The 23679-nt window shown below is 42.8% G+C and overlaps 1 protein-coding gene across 2 annotated transcripts in view; it reads left to right on the forward strand.

Moving 5' to 3' along the window:
- Positions 1 to 611: 611 nt before the first annotated feature.
- Positions 612 to 23679, forward strand: part of HOMER3 (homer scaffold protein 3) — a 125247-nt gene continuing 102179 nt past the window's right edge. For both annotated transcript variants that reach the window (XM_075280786.1, XM_075280778.1), the window contains exon 1: positions 612 to 1129. Coding sequence is in view for 1 of the 2 variants with exons in the window: in XM_075280778.1 (XP_075136879.1) it covers positions 1098 to 1129 (32 nt within the window). In the remaining variant the exon portion in view is untranslated. The remainder of the gene's footprint in view (positions 1130 to 23679) is intronic.

Here is a 23679-nt window from a genome sequence, read left to right on the forward strand (position 1 = left end):
GCACCGAGCCGCATACTTTACAGTCGGAGCCTGCAGGTCCGCAGTAACGTGGTTCAGTGAGTATTCTTTTTTTTTTTTTTTTTAAATGTATGATTGGTGGTTGTGGGGGGCATTGAGGGGCCCACTTTCAAAAAGTTTGAACAGGGTCCCCCAATCCATTAAAATAGCGCTGCCCATGGGAAGTAACAATAACAAACAGTTATGCTCACCTTGCCTCACTTCTCCTGGGCGTATTTGCAGCGATCCCTGATGTCCTTTTCATGGCACTTTCAATCTCCATCTGATGTCATGAGCCACCATTCATCTATATTGCTGATAGAATCCTAATGAACTGTGTCAGGATTTAGTGATGTGAGGAATCTGCATAGAAATCCAGACAAAATCCACACCACATGAACAGGGCCTTCTCTCGCTGCGATGACATCATTGAACCAAAATATGCCGGTTTTTGTTACAAACAGGAAAAATACTCCTAGTACATCCCAGTCATCTTTCCCTCCCTTATCTACAGGTCAGAGGAAAGGATTAAAATAACGAGATGACATTTTAGCTGGCGGCAGAGGGCGACACTGAGTCTCCAAAGTGACTGGAAATAAAGTGAGGAGTGGACAAAAAATCTAATGAGATGGGGCAGCTGGATGAGGAAGAACAAAGAGAGAAGGGCATCACTAGAGGGATAGTTGGGCACTGCCAGGGCACCGTGACCCCTTGCTGGCTACTGTGCTTGCCCGGATAACGGTTACGTATCACTACGGACTGTTGCAGCCGTTCAGGGGACATTTTAGAAGCACCTCGTGGATTTGCTATTTTTAGTCAGTGTCCATGGATGTGACAGGAAAGTGACTTAAAGTTCTTGTGCCACACCAGGAGGAGGCAGAGAAGGTGGCAGCTTCCCGGGCAGCAGCTGTGTCTGCCTGCTCAGCCCTGCTCGCTCAGCCCTTTGTGTCTGGAAAGAGAAAGGGCAGGGGGGGTGGCTATAAAGGAGCTAACGGGTCTGGGAAGTGGGACATTGACAGGAAATTTGGAGAGCATCCGGCACCACAGAGAGAGAGAGAGAGAGAGAGAGAGAGCAAGAGGGAAGAAGTGACTGGAGAGACATGAGAGAAACGGACATGAACAAGGAGTGCGCGTAAGTGACCGCATGTAATGTCTATGGACGGACGCGGCAGACATAGAGCCACCAGTGAACGGTTTACCGGCTGTGTGGAGAGCTGGCATGGCTGACAGGACGTGGGGACGGGGATATATGGTATAAGCGGGCATTCATTTACCTGAGGAGGGGACATGGCATATTGTTACCTATTGCTAGATACCCAGTGTATATTATAGCGTCATACTAGGTTGTACTATCCCAGCCTGCCTATCTAGCTCTAGCTTTGTCTAATATATTGTGTGTGTGAGGTAACAGGTAGAAAGTTGTACAGTCCCTCAGCCTCTGAACTGCTGGCTTACTGCACACCTCATACTATACTACACTATATATATATATATATATATATATATGTGTGTCCCTCAGCCTCTGAACTGCTGGCTTACTGCACACCTCATACTATACTATAATATATATATATATATATATATATATATATATATACACTATAATTATATATATACATATATATATATATATATATATATATATATATTTTCTATGTAGATATATGTCCTTGTAAAGGCACAGTCATTGGAGAGCTATATGCGTATACCATAATATTATTTCTTATTGCATGGGTTCATGAAAGTACTTCAGTATGCAATAAATACAGATAATGGAGGTAACTGTGGTTCCCTTTACCCAGCCCAGTTCGTGGCAAGAAACCTATAAACGTGGGCACCTACATGATCTCCTTGTAGAGAGGGCATAAGCACACTTTTTTTTTTTTCTTCAGTTTACACCAAGGAACCTAAAGATTATGCATTATATACAGCGTGCCCCCTGTGATCCTTCTCAGCCGGTGTCAGAAGTGACAAGATCTCATCTGGTTTGGGACAAAGTCTCCTTACAACTGTGAGGGGTCACAGAAATCCTTAAGCATGTACTTTTTTATGGATTCATTAGGATCTCTAACCTTTTATACCTTGCAAGACACATTGAACTTTGAGGAATCGTTGTGAGCTACAGTTGCAAAGAACATTACAAAACTAGTAGATTTATATTAATGAAGTAATAAGATATAATGAAACTTCAAACATTTTGTGATTTTTTTTAGTGTTAATTTGAGTTATTATATATCTGTAATATTGTCAGGAGGGTGGATATTGCATTGTAATGAGTGGATATGGTATTAACTGAGGGCATTTATAGTGAGTCAAACAGCTGGTGACCGTGGACCACATGTGGCTTGCTAATGCCCTAAGAAAAGAGGTGTGGAGGGACACTTTTGCTTTTTGGTGAAAGTCTAAATAAGACCCAATATCTATTCACCGTCATAGTGCATGAAAAGTAGTAAAGGTTGTACTACACAATGTAAAATAAAAATACAAAACAGAAAGTACTAAATAAGTGGATATAAAGTCCTGCAAAATGAAACACCATACCTGGTAGACATCATTATAGTCAGTGGGGTCAGTTGGGATCTGTTTGTATCTGGCACATGATGAATCCATCCCCATCAGAAATTCCATTTTTCTGTTCATAGAACAGAAAAACAGAAATTCCCATGGAGATGTGAACATATAAAGATAGAAGGGGGCCACTGCTTAAGATACCCACATACTAAAGTAAACCGCTCCATCGCAATAGAAGTCTGTGGCCCAGATGAGATGTCCCTCTCAGTATAGATATTGTGCAACATTCCTACTATCAACTTTCAACATCTACTTCAACTCTTTGCTTCCTTCAATAGGCACTGCATCACTGATTCTGGTGTAGTTAGATTTTTTTTTTTCTTGAGCCCCCAGCATTTCTGAACAATCATTTCTATTAGTTTATCTATAGCAGATATGGTACTTAGGCTCCCTAGTATCATTTGGGCAGCCCCGGACCTCCCAACTGATCTTATAGAGTCTAACTAGCATTCTGGGTGCCGAAAATAACAGAAATTATTGCTCGGGAATCAAGGGGTGGCTAGAGAAAAAAAATGTCACCCTATTGAAGGATGCAAAGAGTTGGAGTTGGCAGTGATGAAGAAAGGTCCTCCTTAAAGCTAAGTCCCCATGTAGCGAGCCACAACCAAAAAGTGATGCAGAAAACACTGTGGTGGAAACACATTGTGTTTTTTTTTTTTCCTTAGTCCTTTTCACAAAGTCCATTTTTCTCTGCAGATTTTCTGTCTCTGTTATACCTATGTGGAACATGCCAGCGATGCGCTGTGATCTACAAAAATGCATTTTTTAGAAAAATTACAGCATTTTACTTTAGAGGAATGCCCCCCGACAGTACAGGGCTATGGAAGTGTACAGTGTGTGTGTGTGTGTGTGTGTGTTTGGGGGGGGGGGGGGGGTGTTTCTCACAGCCCAGCTAGACTGTGAGGAACACCCTTCTGACAGTGAGCAGAGATCTGTAACGGCACAGATACCGCTTGCCCCAGGGCACGTAGCAGTATACAAAACTGCATGTGCCCAAGGACATGAAAGGCTCCTCTTTAATAAATAGGCACACAAAAACATGTCTGTCACCGGAGTGATGGCTTGTCATTCTGGTGACCATCAAAGTTAGAAAATAAGCCAGGTCCTCCAACGGAAAAGTCTATTATATGGACACTACTGTATTTGGGCTTTACACCTGGAACTTTAATAACATCAAATTCTAAATCTATTAGAAGTAGAGGGTTGAATTATCATATCTGGCACCAAAACTAATTGCATCGGATGTTAGAGGAAAACTACCAACTTTTGTCCATATAGTTTGTATGCAGTGGCAGAACTACTGCTGTTGCAGTCATCACTCCAATGACTTTGGAGACGTCACATGGGTCAGGCCGGTGTCATCACACATAATGCTGCAGGTGTATCCTATGTCTGTGATTTCATTAAAGAGGCCTAAAGACCATAACCCAGGAGAGGTGAGTAATGCCCGGTTCACACATGCTGATGTGTTCCGTCCGTAAGGTTCCGCATGAGGACCCCTACGGACGGAACACAAGCGCAACAGCAAGTGCTGTGTAGTTCAAGCGCACGGGCCCCATAGACTACAGTGGGGTCCGTGTGCTTGCCGTGCACTGCCCGCACGAACCCATTATAGTCAGTGATTTGTGGGTGGTGCGCCTCAAAAAATTTTAGGCTCTGCCAAACCGGAAATTTTTGCAATATTTTCACTGAACACTGTAGTGACCACTGTGGGACATTATACTGTGTGTGGGATTTTAAAATGTGTGTAAATTGGGTGTTATACTGTGTGGGATCCAGGAAAGGGGACACCATGCCATGTGGCATTGGGAGGGCCCAAGTCAAAAGTTTGCTATGGAGCCCAGGACACTACATAATATCCCATTTAAAATAATGGAAATTGTAAACGGACACAGCTAGTGGCCGATGCTAAAATCTTCCACAGGCATTAGCTACGAACACTAGCTGTTGGACAACGGCGCTAGTGTGAACCCTGCATAACAGATCTTGCCTTGCTGTTGTGTTTTTTTGTTGTTGTTGTTGTGTTTCTCTGACAAAGAAGAACAGCAGAAATGAAAAGTACAGATGTAAACCGAGGGTAGTTTTCTGGAATCTGGTCACTGTGCAAGTAGGCATGTTTTTTGCAGTTGGTTTTTTAAAGTTAAGTGCTTCAGTCCTCTCTCTACAACAAGCCTCCATGCAGTTCTGAACGTCATGCGGTCTTAAAATGCCACAAGACGTCTTTCTTTTGGTGTATAATTTATGTTCCAGCAATTTACAGAACATATAATTTGCAGCACAGAGTTCATTTTACCGTCAACATATTGTATTTAATGTACTTTTTGTGGTATTCAGAGAGAACCCTTGTGCAGATATGGCATAGAAGCATGGAGGTTCAGAAAGTTTATATTGATACCTTTAAAACTGCCCTTTGGCATTCAAGAGATAACAATTGGTTATGAAAGTGTTTGTTTCATCGTTTAGAAAGGTGTGTTTTTTCTTTTCTGGCAGCAGAAAGGTGTCACCATGTGGAATTTTTTGCAAAGCACTTTGGATATGAAGGATTACTCCTTTGTATCTGTGAGATTTTTTTCCTGTGCAGTATCACTGCTTTTAAAATGTCTCCTACAACTACTTGCCAATTCTATGTGAGAAGAAACCCCATAATTATGCAACATAAGCATTGGCATACAATTTGACTTTACATAGTACGGTTTCTTATTTAGTGGGTAGGAAGTGAAAGACTAGAACAGTCAGACTAGGGCCCCACTTTGCGGAAACACAGCTTTTTTTTGTTGCAGTTTTTTGAGCCAAAGCCAGGAGTGGATTGAGCAGAAGGGACAAATATACAAACTTCCTATATATTTTCCATTCCTCTTATAGTCAATCTTGGCTTTGGCTCAAAAAAACGAAGTAAAATCTGCAACCAAAAAAGCTGCGTTTCAGCAACGGTGGGGCCGTAGCCTCATGAAGTTCTTATAGGGATATAATCAATGTAAAGTATTAGAACGCTGTTACACATGCGTTTTTTGAAGCCACAGATGTTTTGCATTTTTGATGATTGTTAGGGTAAGTTCAGATGGGGTTTTTTGGAACAGAACCTGAGGCCGAGGCAGCCTCAGGTTCTGGTCCAAAAACCAGGTAGCCGCGACTGAAAGCCGGTGTACTGCACCGGCATCCAGCCGCACATTCTGCTCCGGATTAGGCTCAATGAATGGGCTTAGTCTGGAGAAGGGTGTGTCTTCAGGTCGAATTGTGAGGTGAAATGGACTGAAGAATGAGCATCTCGCTTCTTTTTCCGGGAGCAGGAACAAGCCGGCTCTCCGAAAAAAAACTCCTGAGCAGCTCCCATTGATTTCAATGGGAGCCGTCTTTTTGCTCAGGATTTTGAGGCGAATACAGCCTCAAAATCCTGACCAAAAAACCCTGTGTGAACTTACCCTTAGCCGTTTTCATTGGTGTGGAAAAAAACAGAGCATATTTTAACACATAAAAAATCATCAGACATTTAAATCTCTGCAAGATCTTGCTGGACAGTATATTCTTTGGTTGTATAAGCCTTGACATGTGGTGTCCGATCAGTTTTTTCAGTTTCTAAATGCCCCATTGCCACTGCAGACTATTTTACATTTCTGTGTAAAGCCCTCTACCCCCTGTACAAGAAAAAGACGTCTGTTCTTACCTGTAAGGGCTCGTTCACATTTCCGTTTCCTGCACAAAACAGAGGCAGCATACGGAAACCTGCAGGACTCTTTCATATCCATTCATTTGAATGGGTTTGAAAGATGTCTGGCCGTGAGCGGCGGTGAGCGTTTTATGCTCTCCGCCGCGAAACTGGTTTTTTAAAATCGGACACAGAGTCGGACATGCAGTACTCTATGTACGGTTTTAAAAAAAACGGTTTTGCGGCGGAGAGCATAAAACGCTCACTGCCGCTCACGGCCAGACCCGGTCTGACAGCTTTCCGTCTTCTGCCGGCAGAAGACGGAAAGCTGAGAATGGAGACCCGAACGCTAGTGTGAACCTAGCTTCAGGGCACGTTCACCCGACGCATGTTTCGGCATGGAGTAACCATTTTCCGTCCATCTTCCTTTGTATTGGTTGGCGCTTTCACAATATATCTGTATAAAAACCCTTCCTATGTGGTCTTAATGTCACCCCCTGAAGAAGGCGTTGCCTAAACGCGCGTTGGGTTCCTTTAGCCTACACTCTGTGGTCCTGTCACTTGACCATAGCCACAATATGGGTAAGATCTGATATTTTTCTGTGAGTTTTCTATTCTGTTCTACCTACCATTGTCATCTGCATGACTTAATTACGGTAGTAGTCCAGTTTTTCTGGTGGCCCTATTAGGATCCTGTGGGTATAACTCACTACAATAATATGTCACCTGTAGGATAATGATTTTTCCACCAATTCCTTTGTGTATTACATGGAGGAAATCACATCTTTGCTGTGTTTTCTTTGGTAGTTGTGTACTGTGACCTATCGGTATCCTCTGCACATATATAACAACGGTTTATTCTGGTTCTGACATTTATTATTGTGTTGGGGTAGTAATACATTTATACTTGTCTCCCTTGTGCATACACCACAACCTTTGAATTTGTCATCAACATTTACTAATTTCATGGGGTGGCTATACATTCATATGGTACAGTCTCTCACATTGATATTCTTTTTTGGCTTTACTCAAAGGACCCCTGTTGTGGTGGGCTATTGTTGTATACAGTTCCATTGTTGTCCTCATTATATGGCGTCCCAGCGAGCTGCTGAGATGCTGCAACAATCACGGGCAAAGCGCGAGGAACGAGTTCAGCAGCAGGGCAGCTTGAGAGTTGCTGAAATGCCGGAGCATGCGGATCAACAACATGCTCATTATATGGCTTCCCAGCGAGCTGGTGAGATGCCGGAACAATCATGGGCACAGTGCGAGGTACACGTTCAGCGACAGGCCAGCTTGACAGCTGTTGAAACGCCAGAGCAGGCGGGTCATCAACACCAACAACACGCTCATTATATGTCGTCCCAACGAGCTGCTGAGATGCTGGAACAATCACAAGCATGGTACGAGGAACAAGTTCAGTAGCAGGACAGCTTAAGAGCTGCCAAAACGCTGGAGCAGGCGAACCATCGACGGCAGCAATTTACTGAATATAGGCGGATTATCCACTCCAACAACCGAAGTCGCGGGCAGAGGCTAGTTCAGATATAAAGATACTCGCTTTGACAAGTGAGAAACTTGTGTGCAGTGTGGACAGGGCCGGCTCCAGGTTTTTATGGGCCCTTGGGCGACAGAGCCTCAGTGGGCCCCCTTGTAAAGGAGGCGGGGGAGTCGAGACACTGTGCATCGCAGATGAAGCGCGTGACGTCATGCAGGAGTGTGGCGTCACCAGTGCCATACCTCCCAATTTTTAAAGAGTAGAAAGAGGAGCAAAATGTGCGGCACCCACTTTTGTTGATTCCACCCATTCTCATTCATTTATCATGTGCTCCCACACAGTACAATCCTCCTACAGTCACCCGTAAATTATATGCCCCCCCTCCATCTCTCCCCCAGTTTCATATACACCCTTCCTTTGCCCCCAGTTTCATGTCCCCCCCTCCATCTCTGTCCCCAGTTTCATCACGTTCTCCCCCTTCATCTGCCCACAGTTTCATGTCCCCCGTCTCTGCCCCAGTGTCATGCTGTTCTCCTCCCCTTCATCTGCCCCAGTGTCATGCCGTTCCCCCCTCCCCTTCATTTGCCCCCCAGTTTCATTGGGCCCCCTCCATCTTTGTCCCCAGTTTCATGCCGTTCTCTCCCCACCACCTTCATGTTCTCCAGTGTCATGCCGTTCCCCCCCTCCCCTTCATTTGCCCCCCAGTTTCATGGGCCCCCTTCATTATGTTCCACCTTTATATTTAATACAAAACAAACACACTCACCTTCCATCACTCACCTTCCATCGATCCCCCGACGCTCCTCTCTCCAGTCACATACGCGATTAAAGCAGGAGCTGTGAGTTCAGCTCCTGCTTAGCTGCTGCCCGGCTTGCGTGTGTAGGCGTGATGACGTCATCGCGCCTACACACGCAAGCCGGGCCGGAGCTTTAAAGTAGGAGCTGAACTCACAGCTCCTGCTTTAATCGCGTATGTATTCCAGCTCATCGGCGGACGGACGCCGATGAGCTGAAATCTTGACAGGCAAGTGCCGGGGGTCCCCCAGAGGCTCTGTGGGCCCCGGCACTTGCCCGACTATGCCGTGCGCTGACGCCGGCCCTGAGTGTGGAAGCTGAGAACACTAGGTGGAATCCTCCCCAATCCATTCACTGTGTGAAGAAAGCCCATTCCTTCCCTCATGCACTCAAACTGAACATATATTACATTTTAATAATCACCAAGGACAGACCTTCCCTAATAATATGGAGTGAACAGCAGATTAGCTAGAAGGCAGATTCGTGGTGGTAGAAATTTTAGGCTAAGGCTCCATGGGACGACCCGCAGCTATAAAGTGCTGCGGGAAATACTGCAACAGGAATGCATTGCGGTTCTTCCTGCAGCGCTTTGACCAGAAAATTTCACAGAGTTTTCCTCCACAGACTTTCTGTTACCATTATATCTATAGGAAAGCCGTCGGTGTTTCCGTAGATATAATTGACATGCTGCAATTTCCAAAACCGCGCCGATTTTGGAAATCGCAGCGTATCTGTGCTGCAGTTTTTACCACAAAGTGGGCATGGGATTCTCTTTGCAAGTACTGTAAAACGCCGCGATTTTTTTTGTAGTGTTTCCGGCCCGTGGGGCCCTGGCCTCAGACAGGTTTTTCTGACAGAAAGCAGCCATGTTCTTGATTAAAGGGCATTACATTTTGGTTCAGAATCATATGTTCTAGGAAATGGGGCTAAGTTGTCTGAAAAGTTAGTGGTCATTTAAAAGCCAGCTGTACGATTGAGTACATCAAATACATTTGTGTACATCTTAGCTTAAGGGTAAGTTCACACAGTGTTTTTGGTCAGGATTTTGAGGCCATATTCACCTCAAATCCTGACCAAAAAGACGGCTCCCATTGAAATCAATGGGAGCCGCTCAGGATTTTTTTCCGGGAGCCCGCTTGTTCCTGCTCCCGGAAAAAGAAGCGAGGTGCTCATTCTTCAGTCCATTTCGCCTCGCGATTCAGCCTGAAGACGCTCCCTCCTCCTGACAAGGCCCTTTCATTGGACCTAATCTGGAGCGGAGTGCGCAACTGGATTCAGTCGTGGCTGCCTGTTTTTTAGACCGGAACCACAGGTGGCCTCCAAAAAACCCTGTCTGAATTTACTCATAGGGTTTTCAAGGTTTATTCATGATGTATCTCTAGGATATGTCATAAATTGATCTCACGTCAAGCACACGGACCCCATTATAGTCTATTGGGTCCGTGTGCTTTTACCGCACAGAGCTTGCAAATGCGTCTGGTAGTCCGTTCGGGGGGTCCCTATGCGGACTCTCCAAACAGATTACCAAACGCAGATGTGAACCAACCTTGACTGATGAATGTGATGTGGCATGGTGTCAACCCTACTGATCAGCATTCAGCTATCTCCAGCGCTCTCATTGATGTAATGGAAACAATTCAGCTTAGCTGTCTTCACAACGGGGTCAAAACACTTCTCATTCTCAGGATCAGTGGGATCTCGGAGGATAAATGTTTCCTGAGGCTTAACCCATTTAAGACCCCACATTGCGGAAACACAGCTTTTACTTTGTTGCAGATTTTGCTGCGTTTTTTTGAGCCAAAGCCTGAAGTGGACTTAGCAAAAGGTAGAAGTATAAGAACTTCCTATATATTTCCCATTCCTTTTGTAGCCACTCTTGGCTTTGGCTCAAAAAACTTCAACAAATTCTGAAACAAAAAAGCTGCATTTCTGCAACATTCTGCGTGTGGGGCCTTAGCCTAATATGGCAAAGCATGTTTTCAAGCAGAAAAGAAAATTAAAATTTAATTTACATGCACAAAATTGTTTGCACTATTTCTGCAATTTTGGCATTTATCATCTGTACCTGTAAATGAATGTTTTTGGAAAGTATTTTGTTTGCAGAATGGGGTTGCTTGAGCATGCACTTTAATGACAAATTTGAATTATTTGGCATTTTTTGCTTCTAATCTCTGCTGCTAGGTTGCATGAAGGTAGTTGTACATATGACAAATTAAGTTGTGTTTCAGAATTTCAATCAAAGGCAGCTAGTGTCAGAGTTCAGAACCACACCCCTTGCCTAACACTGCCCTTCTGACAGTACAGAGACTAAGCTTATCAGGCATCAAAAGTAACAGCATTGATTGCTTAGGAACAGTGAAGGCTAGAGAAAAAACTACAACTGTGCCGGGATCAGTGGAGCAGCAGCTATTAAATAATATGAATAACTGGACTTGTTGGAGGTGGTGAAAGGTCTTCTTTAACATTTCCAGCTTCAAAGCAGATTTTTGTTCCTTCCAGTTCTGGTGATTTTATGAAGACACGTGCATGCAGGTGTAGGCCTTAGTGATATGAATGAACTCTGCACATGTTGAACTTTTTGTTTGGTTTCCACTTTTAGCAACTAATATACATTTATTTGCATTTTATTTTTTTATAAAACATTCACTTTAAAGATGACCTTTCACCATCTGGGGCACATGCAGTTTAATACACCGCTAGAAAGCCGACAGTGCGCTGAATTCAGTGCATTATTGGCTTTCCCATTCTGTGCCCCCAGTGAACAGCTATCAGTGCCGATACCATAGCTCTTCACTGTCAGAAGGGCGTTTCTGAGAGTCAGTCAGGAATGATCCTTCCTCACAGTGGCGTCTATTACACTGTACTGTGAGAGAGGTCGTTGCTTACCACCCAGCGATGACGCTGAGCAGTGAGGAATGCCCCCCAGTACTCGTCGATGGACGAGAACTATCAGGAGGAGAGGGAGGCGTTCCTCACTACTCTCACAGTACAGTGCAATAGGCACTACTGTGAGGAAGGGCATTCCTGACTGAGTGTCAGAAACGCCCTTCTGACAGTGAAGAGCTACGGTACAGCACCGATAGCTCTTCACCGGGGGTACAGAACGTGAAAGCCAATAGTGCGCTGAATTCATGCGAAACCCATGCCCTCTTTGCAGTAAAAAAAAAGCAGCGCGGATACACTGCGATTCCAAAACCGTCACAGTTTTGGAAATCGCAGCATGTCAATTATATCTACGGAAATGTCGGCGGCTTTCCTGTAGGTATAATGATAAACAAAAGCTCCGCAAAGGAAAACTCTGAACTTTCTGTTCAAAGCGCTGCGGGAAGAACTATGATGCATTGTCCTGTGGGGCCTTAGCTTGAGGGTCCATTCACATGGAGGAAAATGGTGAGGAATTTGGTGTGGAATTTCAGCGCTGAAAAAAAAGCCTCCCATTGACTTCAATGGGTTCTGCTAGCTTTTTTTTTCCGCTAGTGGAAAAAAAAGCTAGCAGAACCCATTGAAATCAATGGGAGGCATTTTTTCAGTGTGAAAAATTCCACACCAAATTCCTCACTATTTTCCTCCGTGTGAATGGACCCTAAGGGTGCGTTCACACGATGTAACGTGGAGCTCAATCTGGCACATATACACGTGTCAGCAGATTGCGTGCTCAAAAAGATCTCATTCATTTCAATGGGCATTACAAGCGTATACGCCGCGTTATTTTGCACCAGCAAAATCACGGGCGCAAAATTATGCGGCGTATACACTCCTAACTCCCATTGAAATGAATGGGAGCATTTTGAGCGTGTAATCTGCCGACACGTATATACGTGCCAGATCACGCTCCACGTTACATCGTGTGAACGCACCCTAATAAAGTTGGAATTCACTGATTTAACCGTTTATGGCAGCCTGTATTTTGTGAATGAAGTCTCATTGGATCTGTCACAGTGTTCTGTATATAGTGTGCTGATGGCGTCTGCAGGACAGCTGGAAGGGAATATGATTTCCCTCTTATCATTATCTCATTATTGTGGCCATCTGATAATAACGTGATATTAGGAAATATCCTAGGTATGTCACACCACGTTATAATAAAGAGCTTGCCAACAAGAGCGTCACTTCAGTATGGCTGTATAGCCACTGATCTTTATCTTTACATGGCTTGCTATGAATGCTCACAATTGGAATATATATAGAGTGTCATGTGGAACAAAACCCATGGGACCTCTGTTAAATTTGTGTTGGGGGTTATAAGATCTTTTTCATTGATATAAGTAAAGTTGGATTCTTTTATTGAGTACAAAGAATGCTTGGTAAGGAATTTCAGCTACCAAACCAAGTTTAAGACTTTGTAACAAGCTCAAACCTTGTGACATGAGCCACATCCCTGAACTCACAGCAATCAGTTTCTCCCTATTCTCCAGCTACAATCTGTTAAGGATTATTATCCCCTTAACCACCATGGACGTATTATTACATCATAGGTGCCTGGTACTTAATGCAAATGGCCATAATAGTACTTATAGCTAGACCTATTTTGTTTATGTTTGCTGATTAATCCACTTCAATGGTTTTATTTGTATACAAGGGTAGATTACCTTTTCTGGCTCCTGCCATTTAGTTTTATTACCCACTGAACAAATAGATGGCAAAGGAGTGAGGGAAAGCTAATGATCCAGAGCTTAACCCCAGGAACAGGTTTCCTCCATAGCCAGGAAAACATCCTTCTCTCTCAGGATTCTGCATTTGTAAATAGGAGGAGCAGGGCACCCTGGCAGGGAGGTGTTGCTGGACACTGGCCTTAACAGAGACTGAAACCCAGAACTATTGTCACATATGTGGTAGCAGCTAAGAGAGCTGGGTGTGTATCGCTTCACTATAAAAGGTCTCCAAGTTTCCTGTAACCAAAGACTTTCAAGTTCACATGGAGTAACGCGAGGCGTTTTTTGTGCTTATTTTGTGCTTATTTTTACGGCTGTAAAAAGACGTTTCCATTGAGTTCTATAGTAAAATACGCCTGTATTTTTACTTTCGTAATTTTACGTCCATAAAATAACGGACGTAAAATTACGGACGTAAAAATACAGGCGTATTTTACTATAGAACTCAATGGAAATGTCTTTTTACAGCCGTAAAAATAAGCACAAAAAAACGCCTCGCGTTACTTCGTGTGAATGGACCCACTACTCTGTTTTATTCCGTTTAGTGGGGGTTCACAATACAGCTGGCGACCGTCAGCAGCTACTGTCTGTTACAAGATTTTAGCAACAGACACTCAGAAATCCGTTAAAATTTCCATTCATTTCAATGGGATTTTATCTAGTGTTCGTTTGTGTCCATTTACACCCCAGTCCGTTTTTTTTCCAGCGGACAAAAAAATCCTACATGCAGGACTTTTCTGTCCGATAGAAAAAAACGACGGCAAGTGTCTGTTATTTTTTTTTAAATTGAAGTCTATAGGCAACAGACAGTATCTGATAGCCATCAGTTACTGTCCATTTGTGTCCATTATGATAGGTGTCCTTTTTTTTTTTTTTTTTTTTTCCCTGCCTTACTTTAAGAGCTGTTTGCATTTTATGTCCTTGTTATAATTTTAAATTATAAATTTTAAATATATAAATAAATAAATTAGGAAGACAGAGCCTCAGTCATACATCATGGAAGACAGACTTGCATATCCTCAGTTAGCGCCCTCTATTGGACTGCATGACTGAGGCACTGACTTCCTAATTACATCATGGAAGACAGATTTGCATATTTTTCTCATGTTCCCTTGCACAGTGGAGCGCTAATAGCTTAATAAGACTCCACACACCTAAATGGTGGTCTCTCCCTATGGAGTGACGATATCCCCCTAACCCTATATGGCCATAGAGAAAAAAAGCACAAACTCCACAGTATTCGATTACAAGTGTCTTGTATAATATTCCAATCTATCAAATGGCCATGAGCAGGACACGCTATGAAATCATCCTGAAATTCTTATACTATAATGATAATGCACAGTGCCGGACACTGACTACTCCAAATTTGCGGTGTCATACATCCCTGATCAGAACGTTTTGATAGATGAATCTCTTATCAATTTCAGAGGGAGGCTGAAATTCCTGTCATAGTAACAGGATGATCCCCAGCAAAATGACGGTGCCTACGTGCGGCTGGTGAGTTGGCGGCTCGGTCAGCTTTGACCAAGGAGCCAGAGGGGTTAATGCCCTCGGTCAGTGCGGGCACCAGTCGTGGGCATTAATGCCAGGTCTCTGCTATATAAAACAGCAGAGACTCGGCGGCTTTGGCAGCCACTCGACTCCCGAGTGGCCGCCATATTTAAACACCTGACATCCACCATACTGTTACAGTGGATGTCGGAAAGGGGTTAATATGTTCACTTATCCCTAAAATTTACACATTCACAAGGGGTTAGTGGCAGAAATTGAAGTGTAAATTTGACCTCCATTTTGTTTTAATTTCTGTGAAATGCTGAAAGGGTTAAGAAACTTTCTAAATGCTGTTTTGGATTCTTTCAGTAGTACAACTTTGAGAATGGGGTGATTTATGGGGGCTTCTATTAGAGAGGTCTTTCAAGACCCCTTCAGAACTGAACTGGTCCCTTGAAAATTGCATTTTGGAGATATTCTTGAAAATTTGCAAAATAACTGCTTGACTTGTAAGCCTAGGGTGAATTCACACTATGTAAACGCCAGCTTATTCTGAATGTAAAACACATTCAGAATCAGCGGCGTATAAAGCAGTTCCCATTCATTTCTATGGGAGCCGGCATACGAGCACTCCCCATAGAAATGAATGGGCTGCTTTTTTCACTATGAGCAGTCCCATTGAAGTGAATGGGAAGTGCCCGCGTGTACGGCTCGGCATGAGCAGAGCTAGCCGTACACGCGGGCACTTCCCATTCACTTCAATGGGAGTGCTCGTAGTGAAAAAAGCAGCCCATTCATTTCTATGGGGAGCACTCGTATGCCGGCTCCCATAGCAATGAATGGGAACTGCTTTATACGCTGCTGATTCTGAACGTGTTTTACATTCAGAATAAGCTGGCGTTTACGTAGTGTGAATTCACCCTTAGGGTGCCTTCACACGGAGTTACGCTCCGTGTTTTTTGTCCATTTTACACGTTTAAAAATACACGTGTAAAATGTAGTTAGCCATTGAGTTCAATGGCTTTTTTTTTTTTTAACGTGCGTCTTTTTGCACAAGACGTGCGTAAAAAGATGTGCGTTATACGAGAAAAAACATTGAACTGAATGGCTTACTACATTATACACGTGTATTTTTACACGTGTAAAATGTAGCAAAACGCACGGAGCATTACTTCGCGTGAAGGCACCCTTAGGCCCAATTCACATCTGCACATGAGTTTCCGTTTCGCGACACCCTGAACGGAAACCTAATCCGCATTAAAAAAGCAGTTACCTTAGGAAACCCCTGGACCCCATAGACTATAATGGAGTTTGTGTGGTTTCTGCTCGGTTTCCTGCACGAAAAATGCTGAGAGAAAAGTGCTGCTTGCAGGACTTTTCTTTCCGCCTTTTTCATGCAGAGAGGGAAACGGAATGGCCCGAACGCAGATGTGAATTGGGCCTAATAATATCTGAAAAACATGAAGGGGGCTTTAAAGTTTGATTGCAACATAAAGCAGAGCTATGGTAAATATATTTCTGAAGTAATTTGGGTAGTAATACTTTATTATATGAAAGGCATGCAATTTCAAAGTTTGAAAATTGCATTTCTTTTCCAAATTTTCACTAAATTTCCTATTTTTTCATAATCAAAGACAAAACATATTGACCAAAATTTATCACTGGCACGAAGTAGAATGGTCATGAAAAAACAATCTCAGAATCATTTAAAGCGACTCAAAGTTATTACCATGTAAAGTGACACGTGTTAGATTTGAAAAATGAGGCCTGGTCCCCTTAACATACTTTTGTGCTGTGCTCTTAAGGGGTTAAATCAATGAGTAGATTTAGCAGTGTTCTTGAAGTTTAAAGTAATAAATCTGAAGATAGAAAGCAGATCTTAACAAATACAGCATTAGGTCATGCAATCTGCATACCATTATCTGTCATCAACTTTTAAAGAGACAGTAAATCTAAATATATTTTATTAATTGGGCACATCCCGCTATCAGCCGGAGTAGAGGAGCCTGTAGTGTCTTGCTATAGGATTACTGACAGGAACTTCATGGAAATCTCTGCTCCAGTCTTCAATATTCACTAGATTTTCTCAAATAACTTCAGTTCTGAGACCCTAAAGAAACATTTAGGCTAAGGGCTAGTTCACACGGGGAAAATGGGCAGGATTTTGACGTGGAATCCGTGTCAAAATCTTGCCGCCTCCCATTGAAATCAATGGGAGCCGATCATTTTCTTTTTCAGCGAGCGGTAAAAAGAAGCAAGCTGCCTTTTCTTCAGGCGGATGCCGCAGCTGATTCAGCCGCGGCATCCGCCTCGCAACACCGCCCTCCGGACTAGGCCCATTCATTTGGGCCTAATCCCAAGCGGAAAGCCGTGACGGAATGTGTTCACGCGGAATCCCGTGTGAACTAGCCCTAAGGCCTCACATTGTAGCTTGTTTTTTTTTTTTTTTTTTTTTTTTGCAGAGTTGGCTATTTTTTTTTAAGCCAAACCCAGGAGTGGCTACAAAAGAATGAATAGTGAATATGTAGGAAGTGTTTATACTTCTCCCTTCTGTTCAACCCACTCCTGACTTGAGAGGCCGGTGCCCCACTTTGAAAAAATGTTGCGTTTTAAATTACCTGCAAAGTGGATGGAGGCCTGGCTGTTTCCATCCACACATTGCAGAAAAATATCCTCAGCGGAAATGCTGCATTTTCAAAAATGCAAGCATTTTTGCAAATCGCAGCATGTCGGTTATTCTTACAGAAATTCTATACACGTTTTACGTATAGGTATAATAGAAGCAGAAAGTCTGCAGAACAAAACTGCAAACTTCTGTTGAAAAATCTGCAATCAGTTTTTGCCGCGGTCTTTTCCGCAGTGTTTTTTTGGCTTCGGCTCACTACTTAACCTAAAACTGGTTCTTCGGATAGGTCATAAATTAAATATTGGCAGTGGTTCAACATGCAGGTTCCTGGCTGATCAGCTGATTTAAGAGGCTACAGAATTCCATCAAAGAGCCTCTTCATTGCTTACCAAGCACCTAAGTACATTCTTAGCATAGGTCATCAATTAAAAAGTCCTGAAAAACCTCTTTGAGGCTGAGGTCCCAAATGGCAGAAACAGGGGGGGTTTTTTGTTGCAAATTTTGTTGCGTTTATTTTGAGCAAAAGCCAAGAATGCTCAATGCACTCCTGACTTTGGCTTAAAAAAACTACTACAAAATTTGCAACAAAAAAAGCTGCATTTCCACAATGCAGGTCTTTAGCCTAAAGCAAGGGCCCCACTTTGTGAAAACTGCTGCAAAAATCACTGTATTTTTCAGTACCCTCAAAGTAGATAGGATTTTTTTTCTGTGTCCTGCTGCGATTTTTGCTTCCATTGAATACAATCCCCAAATTTTCAGCAGATTCCTAAATGTGAACCTACCCTTAGGCCCCCTCACAACAGATTACGTTGTGGAGAGAAAAATCAGCCGTGTTGATATTTTTGCTCTCTGGGGAGTTAAGCCGCCACCACCAGGGGTGTTTGGAAGCAGTTTGCTCTCCCTGTCTCCTTCAGAAAACAAATACCCTTGGCTGAAATGAGCACGTACATGTATGGGGGCTGTCAGCAGTACAAACAATTACAATCAGGTTTTGAAGGTACAGCATGTAGGCATCTTCATAAAAGTAGCTGATAGGTTTAGAAGGGAATTGTAACCCAACCAACAGTAATATTACAATTAGAGTTTTTACCAAGATGGTGCATAGCTCTTTAAACTGGCCAGCATGTCATGTGCAAAGATTCATGCGTATATTTATAGGTGGTCTCGTGTGACCTCATGTCACTTACTTCTAAATTCTTTTGGTATCAGAATACCCCTGCTTGGCACTTGTGAAATGCTTCTGTCAATATTCCTGGCAAAATGACAGCTTAGGACTTTGCACAGGACGACAAGTCAGATTAATAGCTGTGGTAAAGTGACTCTGCTCTTTGAATGCATCGCTTTGCCTTGCAGCTCTGTATGGTTTTGATAAAGTTTTACATAAATATATTACGTTTTTTTAATCCTATGCTGTTATTTCTTGTCTACTGTAAAATTACATTGTTCTTTTTCGCCTTCTTACTGGAATCAAAGTTGTAGGCTTTCCTCCCTTCCACACTGCACATTTGGCTTGGCATATATGCATTGAATTGATATCGACATACTCATCAGTGGCTATTTCCCAGAATACAGTATGAAGGCATAATACACTATCCAAGAGAGAATTGTGTTGTCTTATGGATGTAGGGTAAATCAGCTTGTATGTCATTCGTCTTGCTGTTGGAATATTATATTTACAATCTTTTCAATACTAGCCATTCAGAAAGTCCAGTAAATATATTTAGATGGACCTGGTGTTAATTTGTCACATATCTTTTGAATGATATACCCCTTTGTGTGCGATAGACTTATCCTATGATCTGTAAAGTATTGTGAATTGATTTCATATGGAACACATATAATCTCTTCTGAGTCTGATGAAGGCCAGGATTGTGGCTGAAACGTCTCTTGTGCAAAACTCTACCATATCACGTGTGTGAATACAATGAAAATTTAAGCAAACTTTTTCTGAAGTGGAATCCTAAATTTACTGGTTTAGATCAAAAAATATTCATATCTTAGAGTGGCCCAGTCAAAGTCCAGTCCTAAAACCCATTGAGCATCTGTGGCAAGACATGAAAATTGCTGTTCACAGACGCTCTCCATCCAATCTGGCTGAGCTTGAGCTATTTTACAAAGAAGAATGGGCAAAAATCTCAGTGTCTAGATGCACAAAGCTGGTAGAAATATATCCCAGAAGACTTACAGCTGTAATTGCAGTAAAAGGTGGCTCTACAAAGTATCGATATTGGGATGGTTGAATACTTTTGCACGTCACACTTTTCAGATTTTTACTTGATTACTATTTAGAAAACTATGTATCATTTTCCTTCCACTTCACAATAATCTTCTACTTTGTGTTAGTCTATCACTTAATATCTCAATGAACAGAATAAGGCACTTCTTGTAAAGAGTCATTTGTACAATGCAGACTCTCCAAAAGAGAGACAGACTACCTCTGTGAGAAGACCACCCTTTATCCAGACAAATATTTTCACTTCTGTCACACATTATGCATTCTGTCCATCTTCTTTGAGAAAACCAGGCCAAGATGGTGGCAATGTCTTCCAGGTTGCACTGTATATTTGTTGAGGATATGATCTTCTTTTCTTAAATTCAGCATTGCTTTCCCACTTCTACAAGAAGCCTTGCTAATAATTGTGCTGTTACAAGACGGTGTGATATTTAAATTTAAGCAGTGAGAGAGAGAGGTGTAATGTGTTCTTCAATGAAGCACAAGACTTCTGTGCATACTTTGTTGCAATTTATTTCCCAAGAAGACTGCAATGAAGCCATTAAAGGGGCTCTATCAGCAAAATCATGCTGCTAGAGCCCCACATATGCGTGAATAGCCTTTAAAAAGGCTATTCAGGCACCGTAAAAGTTATATTAAACTACACCCCCCCCCCCGTTTTAAAATAAAACCCTAAAAAATAATGTTATCTACTATAGGATCGTGCACGCTGGGCGGGCATTCAGGGTGTGTCTTCATCTTCATCCACGCCTCCTCTTCCTCCGATGTCTTCGGGTCCCGTCCTCCTCCGCTGCTCGCGAACGGACACTGATAAAAAAAATGGCCTGGGCCATATTGATGGTTGTTAGGGCACACATTCAGGCCATAAAGAAGTTTTCATTGATGAATTAAAAACTCACAGGTTCTGAGTGTAAGGTAGAAAATGAGAAATTATACTCTCCTACCCTCTGGTCCATGGACTGCCCAGGCTGGAAATGCAGAGTCTCAGGTGACTGCTACACTAACCTCATTGGTCACGTGCTTGGTACTGTTGATACATCACTGCAGCCCAACATGTGGATAGGTCTTCAGTATGAAAACTCATTTGGGGCCAGGAAACCCCCTTAGGCTAAGGGCCCACGTAGCGATCCGCAGCTAAAAATGCTGTGGAAAAGACCTTTTTTTTCACAGAAAGTCTGCAGTGTTTTCCTCTGTGGACTTTCTGTCCCTATAATACCTATACGGAAAATGCCAGCGTTTCTGTAGGTATAATCTTTTTTTAAACTAATTTTTAGTAAAATTTTACCAGAAAAGAGAAATTCAGACATTTCGCATAATTGCAAAATAACAGAAACAAATAAATGCAATAAATCTCAAAGACAAAGAAGGGAAATAAGAGGTGCTGTGAGGAGGGGAGGGGAGAACAACCAACCAGTAACCAAGAAGCCTTGCAGGATGCAATATGTATCCCAGGGGACCAAATAGATTGGAACGCCTCTATAGAGTTATTAAGGCTTGCTGTCAGGTGCTCAAGATTACAGACATTTATCATTCTAGGAAGTAGGTTAGGTCTGGACGGGGGAGATCACTTTCCTCCAGTTCCTAGGTATGAGTTTTTGCAGCTGTGCAGAGATAAAGAAAAATCCTGGTCGTATGGCGTATGGAAGGGAAGCCTAAAAGATTCATAAGTGGCTCCAAAGGGGCCCCCTGTAGGAAAAAAAACATCCTTCATAGCTTGGACCTCCCTCCAAAAACCCAGGTTTAACGGATGATTCCAAAATATGTGGTACAAGAAACCATGGGCAGTATGGCACCGCTAGGATTAGGAGAGTATTGTGTGGTTAAGGAAGTGTAGGAGTGCACGGTTGTGATACCAAGTGCATAAGCAATTTATACTGCGTTTCCCTATAGATCTTGCAGAGGATTTCACAGTGCAAGACCACACCATTTGCCACTGGCCCAGAGAGATCGGTATACCAAGCGCTTCTTACCATTTAGTAATGTACCGATGAGTCAAGGACATGACGGGTATCAGGACTTTTAAGGTGGCGATGAGAAAAGCAAAAGGCTCCAATGTAGTAGGGTCAACCATATCCGCAATACAGAAGAAATCCGCCCTTGGCCGCATACAGACCATGCCTGTTGACTTACCCTCTGGGAGGAGTGGGTTATACAAAATGGAGACCAATGAGGATTTTCCTGAAGTCAAAGGGAAGCAATGGGAACAGTCCATTCTGATAGCCGAATATTCTTCTGCAATCTGTGGATGGGATTAGTCAGAATCTCATCCACCTTGCAAGCAATGTAAAACACCTTGATTTTTGCTGCTATTTTTGTTATGTGGGGTCCTCGCCTTAGGCTCGGGCACCATGTTGTTGAAACACAGCGTATTTTTGCTGCAGAATTTGCTGTGGTTTTTTTTTTGAGCCAAAGCCAGAAGTGGATTGAACAGAAGGTATAAGTAGACGTACTTTCTAAATATTTCCCAATCCTTTTGTAGCCATTCTTGGCTTTGGCTCAAACTGCATGCTCAAGAATTCATCTACAGCAAGAATACAAAGAGGCAACACAGAACAGAGATGGCGCTATTCTCAGAGATGTGATTGGCCATGTCATCAAAGAGTTAAGGCGGTTCTCTCATGAGGCCAAACCTCCTTCAGGTTGGAGGTACCATAATGAGCCTTATTTACCTAGACGTCAATGGGTGGCTTATACAGTGGTGTTATTGATGTATGCACAAACGACTATGGTATCAGAGATGGTCACAGAGATGTGAACAGAGCTTAAAGGGGTTGGCCACTTTCAGACCAGTATTGATAGACAAATGTTATTGTTTGTATAATAAAAAGATATACAATTTTCCTATATACTTTCTGTATCAATTCCTCACAGTTTTCTAGATCTCTCCTTGCTGTCATTCATTCTCTTACTTCTAGTGGATAAAACTCTGACCATGGTCATGTGATTTACAGTCCATGGTCATTACATCTGCCTGGTAATCAGCTGTGCACCTGTGTGCTCATCACATGACCATGGGCCGTAAATCACATGACCAGGGTCAGAGTTTTATCCACTAGAAGTAACAGAATGAATGACAGAAAGCCGAGATCTAAAAAACTGTGAGGAAGTGATACAGAAAGTATATTGGAAAATTGTATATCTTTTTATTGTACAAACATTAACATTTGTCTCTCAGTGTTGGTCTGAAAGTGGCCAACCCCTTTAAGCCTAGATTCACATGACCGAGTTTCTCCCATGAAACTTGGTCTTTGTGTTCAACTGATTTACTTTCAAGGGGTTGTCCAGGATAATTTAACAATTTCTGACTAAGTCCCCCCTGCCCTCCCCTCCAACTTTCTGAGTTAGTTATTTGGGAAGCGCTAGAAGTAGGTGGGCTAGCTAGGGGGAGGGAGAAAAGCATTACGGTAATTGTAGGCTAGAAGCACAAGAATTTACATGATAAACAAATGTAGAATATGCCAGGAGCTCCCAGAGAAAGCCAGAAATAACTCTAAATACTTCTACAGGTATTTGGGTGCACTTATTAACCCAGTAATAGTACTAACAGAACTAATTTTTACCCGTAAAACCACTTTTATTCCGGGAGTGGGACTTCCCATCGCGGTTTTGGAAATTGTAGCATGTCAATTATACCTACGGAAACGCCAGCAGTTTCCTCATAGGTAGAATTGTAACAGAAAGTCTGCAGAGGAAAACTCTGTGAACTTTCGGTTTAAAGCGCTGCAGGAAGAACCGCAATGTGTTGCCACTGTAGTTTTACTGCAGCACTTTTTTGCTGCAGGATGTCCCGTGGGGCCTTAGCCTAAACCTGACAGTCTTCACAGCCAGGTCACAGTCAGATAAGTATCGAGGCATGGAAGTTGGGGAGCTTGATTTAGAGATGAGTGCAGGTCTCAGAGATGTGACCTGCATCTGTGAGTCATTTAAGCTGGGGCCCCACTGGTTGGAAACGCTACAATTTGTTGGAAAAAATTGCGGCGTTTTACAGTAATTGCAATGTGAATGGGTTCTTGCGAATCCCATGCCCACTTAACCAGAAAAAAAACAGCGGGAAAAACTTAGCTAGAAAAACCGCAGTGCGGACACGCTGCGATTTCCAAGACTGGCGCAGTTTTGGAAATCGCAGCATGTCGATTATATCTACAGAAACGCCTGAAAACTCAGTGAACT

Source organism: Leptodactylus fuscus, chromosome 1 (assembly GCF_031893055.1).
Source record: "Leptodactylus fuscus isolate aLepFus1 chromosome 1, aLepFus1.hap2, whole genome shotgun sequence".
NCBI classification, from domain to species: domain Eukaryota; kingdom Metazoa; phylum Chordata; class Amphibia; order Anura; family Leptodactylidae; genus Leptodactylus; species Leptodactylus fuscus.